The sequence below is a fragment of the Lutra lutra genome, chromosome 4 (assembly GCF_902655055.1).
Source record: "Lutra lutra chromosome 4, mLutLut1.2, whole genome shotgun sequence".
NCBI classification, from domain to species: domain Eukaryota; kingdom Metazoa; phylum Chordata; class Mammalia; order Carnivora; family Mustelidae; genus Lutra; species Lutra lutra.
Genome location: NC_062281.1, coordinates 2,745,217 through 2,757,940, shown reverse-complemented (window position 1 = coordinate 2,757,940; position 12,724 = coordinate 2,745,217). Strand labels below are relative to the sequence as shown.

At 61.3% G+C, this 12,724-nt stretch overlaps 1 protein-coding gene across 3 annotated transcripts in view; it reads right to left on the bottom strand.

Moving 5' to 3' along the window:
- Positions 1 to 1,362: 1,362 nt before the first annotated feature.
- The window catches only part of SLC45A4 (solute carrier family 45 member 4), a 69,654-nt gene continuing 58,292 nt past the window's right edge, over positions 1,363 to 12,724 (bottom strand). For all 3 annotated transcript variants that reach the window (XM_047725123.1, XM_047725122.1, XM_047725124.1), the window contains exons 3-8: positions 10,364 to 10,552; positions 8,423 to 8,602; positions 6,849 to 7,882; positions 6,419 to 6,518; positions 5,122 to 5,333; positions 1,363 to 3,188 (exon numbers count right to left, since the gene is read on the bottom strand). In XM_047725123.1, coding sequence (XP_047581079.1) covers positions 2,829 to 3,188; positions 5,122 to 5,333; positions 6,419 to 6,518; positions 6,849 to 7,882; positions 8,423 to 8,602; positions 10,364 to 10,552 — 2,075 coding nt within the window. In that variant the 3' untranslated portion in view covers positions 1,363 to 2,828. The remainder of the gene's footprint in view (positions 3,189 to 5,121; positions 5,334 to 6,418; positions 6,519 to 6,848; positions 7,883 to 8,422; positions 8,603 to 10,363; positions 10,553 to 12,724) is intronic.

Genomic DNA, 12,724 nt, shown 5'->3' with positions numbered 1-12,724 from the left:
GCACAGGCTGAAGATGGCCCGTTCCGGGACACTCTCCTGCTGGGTCCCCACCAGGTCCGCCCCGGCTACTGCATTAGAAATCACACCCCCGGGGCGCCTGGGTGGCTCAGTGGGTTAAGCTGCTGCCTTCGGCTCAGGTCATGATCTCAGGATCCTGGGATCGCGCCCCGCATCGGGCTCTCTGCTCAGCAGGGAGCCTGCTTCCTCCTCTCTCTCTGTCTGCCTCTCTGCCTGCTTGTGATCTCTCTCTGTCAGATAAATAAATAAAATCTTTAAAAAAAAAAAAGAAAAGAAAAGAAATCACACCCCCAACCCCCCGCACCCCGGGCCCCAGAGTGCAACCGCGTGCAAACCGCCAGCTCCCCCTCGCGGCTCTTAAGATGCGTGAAGACACTCGAGGCTCTCGAGTCAGTGCGACCCTGAAATCGTCTCCCCGCATGGGTGGGCCGAGCGCCCCTCTGTGCTCCCGCCCAGAGCGAGAGCCCAGGAAGGCAGCTACGGAGAGGGACCCCGATCCAGACCACGAGGCACCTCCCTCTCCCCACAGGTCTGAGCCCCAATCAGACCCAGGAGTGAGGAAGACCCGTCAGGAACATCCACGTTCGACCACAGTCTGCTGAGGCAGCCCCGGCCCCGGGCCCGCTGGTCCTGGGAGGGGTGCGCCTTCCGCTTCCAACGGAGTGTCCTCTGGGACCCTTGTTATTTCAGAGCACGGTGAGGGGACGGCTGGGACGTCCAGGGTTAACACGCTTTGTGGATGACGGCCCCACCGTAAGCCCCTAATGCCTGAACACCAAGACCTGGCCAGGCCCCAAGTGCCTGGCCCACACACCCATGGGAGCACCAGCGCTCCCGCCCCAGAGTGGTCCTCTTGACCCAAGACATGCGCTTGCTTCGCTGCACACCTGGATTTGGGACTTTTCCAGCCCCCACTCCGACCCCGGATCAGCTGCTCTCCTGCCACTGGCTTTCTTGGCTGTCGGGAGCAGGCCAGCTACTCGGACCCTGCAATCAGGAGGACCCACGGCGGGAGAAAGCCACCAGGGGGATGAGCTGAGCTGGAGATAGGGACCTGTCCTGGGGACCCGCCCAGCTGGAGCAGGAGACTGGGGCTTCGCACCAGGCCGGACGGACTCTCCCTGTCCCCGCTCCGCGTCCACGAGGCCAGCCTCCTGCACGAACACTCGCAGAACCCTCGCTTCTCGGGGCCGGCTCTGGGAGGTCGGCTCTTGGGGGTGAGCTCAGAGGGGGAAGGGGACCGACGCGGACCCAAAACGCCACCTGCACCGCGTGCCACCAGCAGCTGCAAGACGCGACATGACCAGAGGCCAGCCAAGCACACGAAACAGCCAGTCCTTGGAATACACAGAAAATTCAAGTAATTTATTTAAAAACTGCTTAGTCTCCTTTGAAATATATATATACGTATATATATCTGCTCTAGAGTGATACTGCGGCATGATTGTTCATGCATCTGAAAGTTCTTCATTAAAAAAAAAACTTGAGGCAGCGAAGTATGACCATCGTCTGTGTCCAGGTGCCATCAGGAAGCTCAGACCGGTCGTTCCAAGTGAGAAAAGCAGACACTGCTCAGTCGTGAGAATGGCCTGGAAAGCATTCCCCAGCAGCTGCGGCATCTATCGACCGCGTGCCTTCCCCCAAGTCTGCGTTTGGCTGAGATGCTCAGAGCGGAGACCCCACCAGGTCCTGCGGGGGAGGGGACCGTCCTCAGGTCCCAGACACTCGCATCACTTCGCCACTGCCCCGACTCCGGCGTCGGGTGGGCCCAGCAGGCCCGAGAGGTCAGAAGAGGTCAGAAGAGGCCGGGGCCGCGTCCCACGCACCCGAGGTAGGCCTGGTGGCAGGTCCCAGGGGCCGAGGCCGCACCTGGAGCTCTGCCCTCATGATTTCCCAAAAATGGTTTAAACACGAGTCAAAGTGCAATGAAAGAGTCCATCTCCTCTCTGGGGAGCTCCGGACAACGATGAGGGGGTCGGGGGTCCAGGCACAGACATGGGCGCGCACCTGCCGGGGGCCTGTCTGTCCCTGGGATGCTGCTGGCCGCAGGTGCCCGTCCCAGCCCGCCGTCGCCGCAGGCCACCCCCAGTTGACCCTGTCCCGCCCCCCAGGTGCCCTGGGGCCCTCCTGGCAGCACAGGTTCAGGATGGGGGTGCGGGTGGGGGGGCGGCTGCCACTTCCCGCTGCCCAGAGGCGGGTCTGCCCCTCACGCCATCAGAATCTCTGAGGAGAAGAAGAAAACATGTGGTTTCCTTAAGAAAACCACTTTTGAGAGAGAAAAAAAAAAATTTTTTTTCTAAAATAATGATAAAAATACTCTCCAATAATGGCAGCACCAACAGAACGTGAGATCTGACACCTGCAGGCCCCCAGAGAGGCCCAGTGACTGGCCACATGGCTGCTGTCTTTAATCCGCAGACCTCAGGCGGCGAGCCACAGCACGGACTTGTGGTTTTCAATTATGACCTTGGAAATGAAAATCTTATTTTTCTCTGGATTGCTTGCATCTATTGTAAATCTGCCTTACGATTTGAAAACATGCAGAATAATATACCTGCGAAATTAAACAGTTGAAACCAGAAGCTCCTTGTCAATTAAAAAAAATTTTTTTCAAATTATTTTTTTTAATCGTGGAAAAAGTAATCAGTGTGGTGTTTCTGCCCAGAGGCCCAGGCCTACCCTAGAGCTACCGCACCCCCACCCGTGTCGTGAAGGAACTCTGCTTTGTGCCGTCACCAAAGCCACAGTGACCAACCCGCCCGCCATCCCCAACCCACCCCCCCAGGAATGTGTGTGCACAGGGGCGAGGCTCAGACCATCGACTCCGTCTCCACCAGCCCCTGCAGGCCCTCCTTCCGGGACAGGGTCAGAACGGTGGGCTTCTGGCTGCCGTCCCCGCTGTCACCAGGCGGCCGGGAAGACAGGCCCTTCTGCTCCTCCTTGGGCTCTTCTGACACCTCCGGGTAGATCACCAGGAACGTGGCTGTCAGGAAGCCCAGGAAAGAGCCCACGGAGGCCACCATGGGGATGACGCGCACGGTCCCGACGGCATCCACCACGCCCCCGAGGGCAGACGCCACCAGGATCTGGGAGATGTACACCTGGCAGGACAGGATGGCACAGTCTATGCCGAAGCCGCGCTTGGAGTTCCCAGGGCTGTGCTGGACGTACTGCAAGAGAGAGAGCCCGAGAGTGAGGGCCGCGGTGGGGGTCGGCCCGTCAGCAACACCACCATGGTTTGAATGTGAGCTCAGAAGTCTGGAAACAGAACTTGCCTTCCGTCGGCTGCTTGGCGACCACTCAGCCTGTCTCCCTGACCCAGTCCCACTTCTATTCAACACTGTATTGGAGACTCTGGCCATTGCAATAAGGCAAGGAAAATGGAAAACGTATTAAGGATTGGAAAAGAAAACATAAATCTCATCGTACACAGGTGGTGGGACTGAGTGTGATGTCGGAAGTACCTATGAATGCGCTGGAAGAATTAATAGAAGAATGCGGCGTCTCTGTGGGTAGAAGGCCTCCGCACTATCAAGTTCGTAACTCTCCCCAAACTGATCAATCAACGAACTTCCAATACCAAAGCCCAGAAACTGCTCTAACACTCAGATGAAAATAAACCGTCAGGAACACCCAAGATGATCTCAAAAAGCAAAGATGAAGGACCCGCGGCACCAGATTTCGGTCTTCCTACGAAGCTACTTTAGAACAGAGTACTTGTCTGAGAACAGACCGGCCAGTGGAAGAGGACAGAAGGACCAGAAACGCCATCCAGCTCGGACAAGGATGGCACCGCAGAGCGGGTGGACACCAGGTGGCCCTCATGTGAGTGGCACTGGGTCACACAGCTACCCGGACATGGGGAAACGAAGTCACGCTCCTCTACGACACACACACACACCCCCGTATCCCAGGTGGACTGCAGACGCGCACGGGACAAGGGTGCCACCCAATGCCACCGCCACCAGAGTGCAGCACAGATCGTGGCCGACGGTGAGACCGGGAGGGAAAGAGCCGTGTTCTGCAACCACAGGAGGGAAGCACAGGCGGGAAGGCAGGGCAGACACTCTGGTCCCATGAGGTTCAAACACTGGCAAGAGGACGACACGGGGTCAGAGGTGAGGACAAGGACCAGCTTGGTGTTGTTGTCGCGTCTGCGTTACCCTTTCCAGTTTGTTGTCCAAAAACCCACTTACGGTGTTCGCTTACAGTGTGTGTGCTTTTCTGTAGTCGCGTTACACTCCAACGCGACAGCTTATTAAAAAACACGATGTGGTTACTTGGATTTTCATTAGTTTGGCATTTCGTAGGTACCTAATCACTGTGGATTTACTTTGCTTCTCTAATTGTGCAAGAGAAGATTAAACATAGTTTGGTTTTATTTTTTTTCCTCTCCTTTTAGGGTCTGTGTCTGAGTTTGAGAACCACGGTCTACACCAGCGCTGTGGCCACGGAGCACTTTGAGATGCGGCTGGTCAGAGTCAAGAGGGACTGCTGGCGTCAGATACACACTCCCTCCAAGGCTTGGGGAGAATAATCAGAGTTTTATATGGGACGTGCTGAAATCATGGCGTCTGGGACACATGGTGACGAACAGCATTCGCTGTTACACTGACTGCACCTGTCTGCTCCCTCTCTAAATGTAGCTGCTCAAAACACAGACGGACCCAGGGGGCTCACGCCCTACTACGCAGGCCAGTGCCGGCCAAGCTCCCCTGCTTTGGGGTCTGCAAGGGGACAGCAAGGGGCAGGCAGCCTCCCGCGTGCCCGACCAAAGTCCCTTAAGATGCACCGGAAGCCGCCAGGCCAGCCGGGTCGGGTTGGGAGTGGGGGGGCCGTCAGGTGGGCCACGGAAGGAGCCGGTGCCTCAGACCGACCCAAGTGGGGGGCACTTCAGAACCAAAGACCTGGGGGGGCCATTTGCACCCCAAATGCCCCCCAGCGGAAGGTACAGAGCTCTCTGCCTAGAGACGATTGGAGAACAAGCAGGGCCTTGGAGCCAGAGGAGTCTGATGATCTGACCTGTGCTACATTCTGGCCTGGTGCCCTCGGGCCCCGCCACTGCATCCACTGCCCCGACCCCAGCCCCCAGCTGTGACGCACCTCCTTGATGTCGTGGTACTGCCCGAGCAGGGCGTAGGGGCAGTAGGAGATGCTCATGGAGACGATACCCATGGTGCTGATCATGACCATGGCCACGTAGACGTTGGCGAATAGGGCCATCACGGCCGTGCCGATGGAGAAGCCCAGCGTCCCCAGCACGTAGATGACCCTGATGCTCAGATCGTAGTTGTCCAGATACTTCTGTAGCAGCGCTGCAGGGAGAGTACGGCCACGGGACAGTGACCCACAGGGCCCTGAGCTGCGTGCTCACCCCACTCCTGTCGGCCACCCCCTGCTGCTGCTGCTACCCGGAGCACCCCCGCCCCGCCGCCCCACCAAGTCCCACCTGCCCCCATCACACGTGTGAACCCATGGTACCCCGCTCAGCTCCCTGGGGCTCTGGCACCTCAGACGTCAGCCCTCCTAGGTTGGGTCCCAGAGTCCAGCGCCTGGTCCCACAAAGTAGCTCCCTGGGGCCTCCTCGCCCTGCAGGCCTTCCTGGCCCAGACCCTTCCCACCAGAACATCCCGACACCCAGTCTTGACTTAAGATCTCAAATTGTGGCTGGTTTCCCCAGGGTGTAAACCCCTGAGTCTAGAGGGACAGACTCCTGCTCGCCAGTTCTGGCCCAGCAGCTTAATGTCACCTCCCCCAGGAAGCCTCTCTGAGGCTTCACAGACAATGCTGTGTGACCTTCAGGCTGGCTTCCCGCTGCTCCATTAACCTTGGCCATCCTCAAGTCCAGGCCAGGCTGAAATAACGCCAACCTCCCCCTCTAGGTACACGTAGAGAACAGGAAGGACCCAGGCCAGACTTGTTCAGGGGACCCTGGACCTCGCTGTGCCCCATTCCCGGAAAGTGGGCCTAGGCATGCTGTTCCCAAGACTGAGGCCTGTCACCCAGACCCCCCTCCTCAAGGATGAAACCACACCTGCAGGGAAAGGCCTCTCCTCCATGAGGTCTGCAGGCCCCACCTCCCCCTGTACTCCTGGCTAAGCACAAAAGACCTCTCTCCCAGCCCACGGGCCTGGTGCCTGCTGTCCCCCAGCCCCCTAAGCCCGTCCCTTGCTGAAGCCCCTCTCTGAGGCACCCCCAGCGAAGGAACCAGCACAGAGGACAGCCTGCACGTGGTCTGAGGATGCCCAAATCCAGACACATGAGTTTCCATGCTTCTGGCCCTGAGCCACAGCCCTGTTCCAAGTCAGGCCCATCTTCTGGGCAGGACGACCTGGGCCCTGTTTCCCGCCACTGAGCACCCCCGAGGGAGTGCGGCTGCTCCACCTGGAGGTCGGCCTACCTGAGCAGATCGCGCCGGTGGCCGCGTAGATCACCAGGCCCCAGCAGCCCATCTTCATGCCCGCGTTGTAGGCCTGCCAGGCGGTTGAGTTGGAGGGGGCCTGTTCCAGAAAAGAGACTGGGGCTCAGGACGGGGGCAGGGATCACATGCCACAGCCTTTGGGCAGAGGAGGGGACTTTCCATCTCAACCGCAGGCGGGCTGTTTATGAACCGCGATGAACGCTGCGGCGACGGGAGATGCAGTCCCGGTACCGGCTGGGCTCCGCACAGGTGGTTCCAGCCCCTCCCAGCCTCGCCCTGCACCAGAGCCCGGGCGGAGGCCATGGGGCCCAACGTGACGTAACGCAGCCCCCGGAGACAGCCAGCCGCCGGCCGGGACACAGAGGCCGATGCCCGCCAGGCCCCGGGGCAGGCACATCCCAGCCCTCACCTTGGGGTCCCCGTCGAAGATGACCTGACCCATGAAGTCGGTGTAGAAGACGGCCTCGGCGATGACGGAGAACCAGGTGAGCAGGTGGCAGAGGCACAGGCGCGTGAGCTCCTTGGGCATCTTCAGCATGGACAGCCACAGCAGCCGCACGGTGGTCTCGCCCTCCCCCTCCTCGCTCTCCGTGTCCCCGCTGGAGGCCGTGGCCCCACTCTGGTTGCGGTGCCGGCAGCGCTGGCGCTTCTGCAGGTCGTACAGGTCGCTCATGCTGCGCGACGGCTTGATGAGAACCACGGCGTTGGCCCGCCGGTAGCGGTAGCGGTGGGAGCCGATCTTGCCGTAGTAGGAGAAGGTGCTGGAGGCCTGGCGGCGGAACATGTGCCTGCGCCGTCTCATGGAGCCAGATGCAGCGGCGACGGGCCTCACGTCCACCCTGGTGTAGCCCATGGGGCCGTCCGTCGGCGGGGAGCCGCTGCCATTGGGGACTTTGGCTTCGGGCGCGTGATTCTCGAGCAGCGTGTCGTCCTCCTTCGCGGTTTCCCTGAGCAGTGAGGCCAGGCAGGGTGGCCTGGCACGGGCGAGCTCCTGGCTGGTGCTGCGGGGGGTGCCGGGGTACGAGCCATCGTGGAAGATGGAGGGCTCAATGTCGGGCAGGAAGGGCAGCTCGGGCTCCAGGTCGAGCGCGGCGTCAGGCACGTGCAGCACCGAGTCACTCTTGCTCCGCACCATGCCCGCGCCCAGGTAGTCCAGCGCGAGCTCCTGCTCCGACCGCACCTCCTCGGGGAACAGCCCCGCGCCACCGTCCAGCGCGCTCCCGCGGGCAGCAGGGGGCAGTGCGTCGGCCGCCTCCCCAGCCCGCTCTTGCTGCGGGCTGTACTGCTCCTCGTCGATGCTGAACAGGTGCAGGGCCACTGACACCACGAAGATGATGGCCGCGAAGAAGAAGAGCACTTGGTTCTGAGTCCGGAACCAGGTGCCCAAGAAGGTCTGGGTCCAGTCCAGCCCGCCCAGCACATAGCCGATGGCCCCGCCGAGGCCTGAGCGGGTGGGAGAGACAGAGGGGGCCTGTGAGCGGTGTCAGGCACCTTGACACTCCCTCCCAGACAGGGAGAACCCAGGACAGATCCCGAAGGGCCTGTGCCCTTAACCACGGACCAGGCCTGGCATTTGTAGCTCTAGCCGAGTCAGGACAACTTTGGGGATGGAAAATGAAGGGGTGGGAAAAACACAGTGAGAAACTCCAGCTGAGCCTAGGTTTGGAGCTCTGACTTAGCAGAGTCCTGTCCAAGGAATCAGGAGCAGCTATCTGCCAGGATAGGAAACAGATGCTTGCCCGCGACTCTGGGCAGCGCGGACCGCCATCCCTCAAGCTCAGGAAGCTGCCGCTCCCAGCAGATGAGAACAGCGCCTGAGCACAGGGATAGGTCAGCGGGGGCTGCTCCCCGCCGCGCCAACCAGCACCATCCAGCACCCTGCCCTCCCGCCCGAGGTGGGGAGGAGGGCCATGGGAACAGCCTCCCCCATGCCGGTAGTCGTGCCACATGCCGGGTGGGGCGGCGGCAGGGCTGTGCTCTCACCGGCAGAGAAGGCGTGGATGTTAAGGGCCATGTCCTGCTCCTCGCTGTCCACCACGTCCAGCAGGTAGGCCCGGATGGGGCCCTCGGTCGCGTCGGCACTGAAATCCAGGACGACCACCCCCAGCACGGTGAGGACAATGCCGATGGGCTGCTGGCTGGGGACATCGCCGAGGGACAGACCTACCCGAACACACGGGGCAGTCAGACCGCAGCTCCTGAGAGCAGACCGCCCCCTGCAAGGGGAGGTAGGGACACTCTCACCAACGCCAGAAAGGCGCATGCTCCTTGGCGCGGAAGACAGGCCTTGTGTTTTCCACTTCTGTTATGCGCATGGTTATTTTTTCTCCCGTCCCATTAGCTGCTCGGTGAACCTCAACGCTTACTTACTTTGACGTTTTGCAACTAAAAAAGGATCCTTTCTCCCTAACCATTACTGGGAAAGGAGGAGCATGTTTGGAGCACTAAGTGAACATCTAGGAGAAAATGTGATATGTGACACGTGCAGTCACACACACATATGCACACGCACCACCTTGGGGTTCAAGGTCGGCCCTGGGACCAGGGTCTGCGGGGGCGCTCCTATGGCGCTCCCTGAACACGTGATGGGTCTCCCTGGTCCGTCCACTGTGGTTCCACATCTTCCAATGGAAGACTTTGAAAGCTGTCCTCCTGATGCTACCCAGTGAGCATGTTTCTTTTCCAATTAGCCTTTTCCAAGGCTAACACCTACAATGTTTTGTACATCAGACTGTACCCTAGGCACCCAGCCAGAAACACGGGCGAGCTGTGCGGAGGGCTACAGTCAGACCCCAGGTGACAGCCCACCCCAGACCACAGGAAGTACTCATGACCTCCCCTGGGGTGGTCAGGCAGCCCAGGTTCCAGAAAGGGGCGGCTCTGCAACGCGATGGGAACGGCCCTACCTCTAGCACGATGCCTCCCGCAGCAGGCTGTAAACACCCAGAGGAAGCTGCGGTCACACGCCACCTCTCACTGGCCTTGGGGAGTACGCCCTGAGCCCAGAGACCGAACCGGTTCCCCGACGGCTGAGCTAGAGCTGGGTCCTGAGACCGGTGGGAATCCTGTGCCCGCAGATGTGGGAGGTGGACTACAAAACCCGGGGCCCAGAGCAGGTTAGCGGCAGCACGGGAAGCGCAGGGGAGAGGCCAGGAGAGGCGTGAGCACAGGTAGACACAGGGTGCCACAGCCAGCTCACGTGCAGGCGCAGCCTCGGAGAATGCCACAGCTGTCTCTCCGGGGGACAGTGCTGCGAAGGGACACCAGCTCCGTAGGGTGAAGGGGACAGGCCGAGAGCCAGCAGCCCCGAGCCCACAGGGTCTCGGAGAGCGCCCCCCGCCCCCGGACATCCGCCAGCCAGTCGCACTGGCCTTCCCGGGCCCCAGCCCAGCGCCACACAGGCCTCTGAGAGTCCGAGGGGCTCTGGGCCTCTCTGTGAGTGTCCAACGCACTTGATGTCGACCTAGGCCACGTGTGCGCACGTCAGAACACAGATGAGGCCTCGATCTTAAAAAGCCGCTGCCACAAAACGGGTTTTGTTTCTAAGAGATCTGATGAGCTCCCTCGGGGCAAACCCATTTTCCCAGGTAGAGCTGCTCGACTTAAAAACAACACAACAAAGCACGAGCACACGAACAGAAGAACAAGCAAGGAACTGGGTCTGGACGCTTTCGATCCCACGACTGAGAAAAGGAGAAAGAAGGGGGGTTTCTGAAGCCGCGCTGGAAACAGGACGTGCTGTCGGACGCGCGGGGCAGAAGCGCGGGTCACAACAGGAAGGGCTGCCCTGTGAACACGTCCCCACGGCGCTCCCACGTGGGGCCCGGCCTCAGCCCCGCCGGGAGCACCCGGAAGCCCCGCGCCTGCCTGCCGGGCGCCGCCGAGAGCACGGCCCCTCCCGCCGGGACGCGGGGGGACACTCACCGATGGCCGAGCCGTTGAGGAAGAGGGCCACGCCGAAGAGCACGCCGACGCACAGGGCGAGGATGAAGGGCCGCCGTCGGCCCCAGCTCAGCGTGCAGCGGTCACTGGCAGAGCCGATGATGGGCGTGAAGATGAGGCCGAGGATGGGGCTCAGGAACCAGGTCAGGCTGTAGTACTGCTCCGGAAGGCCTGGGGCACAGGGGGCGGGCGGTCAAGGGGCGGGCACGCGGATGCGCGTGCCCCTGGGTCCGGCAGGGACCCCGCAAGGTCCGAGTGCCCGGCTCCGAGCCCGGGACATCTGACACGTACCCGACGCTGACTGAGAAGCCGGAGGCCGGCACCTGGGCCTCGGAGGCGTCCCCGGCAGCCGGGCGCCCAGTGAGACAAGGGGCACTTGCTAGAGCCAGCAGACCTGGACCTGCCGCGTGCAGGGAGACCGAGCACCCCTGGCACTGACCACACTGACCAGGGCCCGCGTCTACAGCTGCTCAACGGGGCATCACAGGCACCGGACCCAGAACGGGGGTAGCGGTGAGGAACACCCCTCGCCCCCGCGCCATCCTGGGCCTCTTGGCCAGAATCGATGACAAGAGTCTCACTGAGGGGCCGCATGTGCTCAAGGACCCCCGCCATGGGCTTCAAAGAGGGCAGGGAGCGGCCCCCGAGAGGGGAGGCATGGGTAGGTGTTTGGCTGGAGCCCAGGTGTTCCCTCAGGCACCGGATACCGCTCTGCTCTAACCTCCTAACGGCCCAGGGAGGTGGGGATTGCCGTGCCCGTTGTCCGGCAGGGGAATGTGACGCTCAGAGAGGTTAGGTAACCTGCACAGGGTCACACAGTGACAAGGTAAGACCACCCTCGCACAAAGCCCATGCCCGTTGCCAGGGGAACGGCACACTCCACACACCAGAGCACTACACAGTGGCCGGGGGTCCCGGCTGCAGCTGGGCATGGCCAGCCACACCCCACACATGCCAGCCACGTCAGGGCACACGCCGTGGGCTCCGTTTACATGAGGTCTGAGTGGCTAACAGAGATTCTGCTGGCAGAAGCCGGCGCAGTGGCAGCCTGCGGGAGGGGTGGAGGCTTTGGGGCTCGTGTGCTCTCTTCGTGATCTGGATGGGGGTCACTAGGGACTGGCCACCCTGCTGCAGGCTGCCAGTGTCCTGCGTCCATGAGAAGTTGACTCAGATGACGACAGCGCTCCGCACACCAGCGGTCCCCAGCTATGGGCCCTGGGAAATGGGGGGCTGGGCTGTGCCCCTAGGAGCCACACTCATCTGGCAGAGGGAAGCACCCCCTAAAACACTTAGGCACACAGTCCACAGTTCAAGGCATCGGCTCTGACATCTATACCACACGGAGCTCTAGGGAAGGTGGGGTGGGTTCCTACTGCAAGTCACCAGACGGACGGATGTCTCAGTAAATGAGTGGCCGGCTGAGCACGTCCCCGGTGCCGGCTCTGGTTTCTCCTGCAGGCCTGGGGCCTCCGCCCTCCTCCTCAAAGGCAGGCAGAGGGGAGAGCAGCAGCCATGCGGGCAGGGCCCACGCTGCCCCTGGGCAGGAGCCCATGTGTAGCACCACGAGCCTCAGAAAGGACCAGTCACATGTGCAACACGGTCCCTGTCAAAGAATGGAAAGTGTTCCTGACCCTGGGTACATAGACTCTTACTTTCTTTGGGGCTTTTAATACGGCACAACTTTACCAATAAACACTGCTTGGCCGGCGGGAAGACCCTAACCGCCGAACCCTCTGTTTCACCCATCCTCGGGCAGCCCGCGAACCCCTCTCCAGTCCAGCTCTCGGCTGCGGCTGGCGCTCTCCATCCCTGGACCGCTCTCACCCGCCAGGCCTGTCTCCACCCACCCTGTAACGTCAGGTGTTCCCACCAAGCCCACGCTCTCCAGTGAGAGGACAAGTCTCCTCCAACGGCCGCGCCCCTCGCCCCCTCCTTGGCCACAAGCACTCGCGCCCAGCAGCACCGGCCGCGGCTCCCGGCTCCTGCAATGTGCGCGCTGTTGGTCCAGTGTCGGGGACCGGCGCACACGACCAGCGGGGACCTGTGGGGCCTGCCTGGGGGTGGGGCGGTGAAACTTCGAATTAGGCTCACCTTTGCCTTATGTAGCCCCGGGCCCTGTGTCAGGGGCACACACACCCCCGTGGCGCTGCCTCACGGCTCCACACTTACGTGCCACGTTACTGTCCGCGCTCTGCCTTGTCTCTCCGCACCTCCTGTCCCGGCCTGCTTTCGGCCAACTTAACGGAATACTGTCTTGCGCTCTGTTTTAATTTACACTTTGGCTTTTCAGCCTTATCTTGCAAGGGTCTGCTCGGGAGAGTTCAGTACACAGCACTCTCCAGT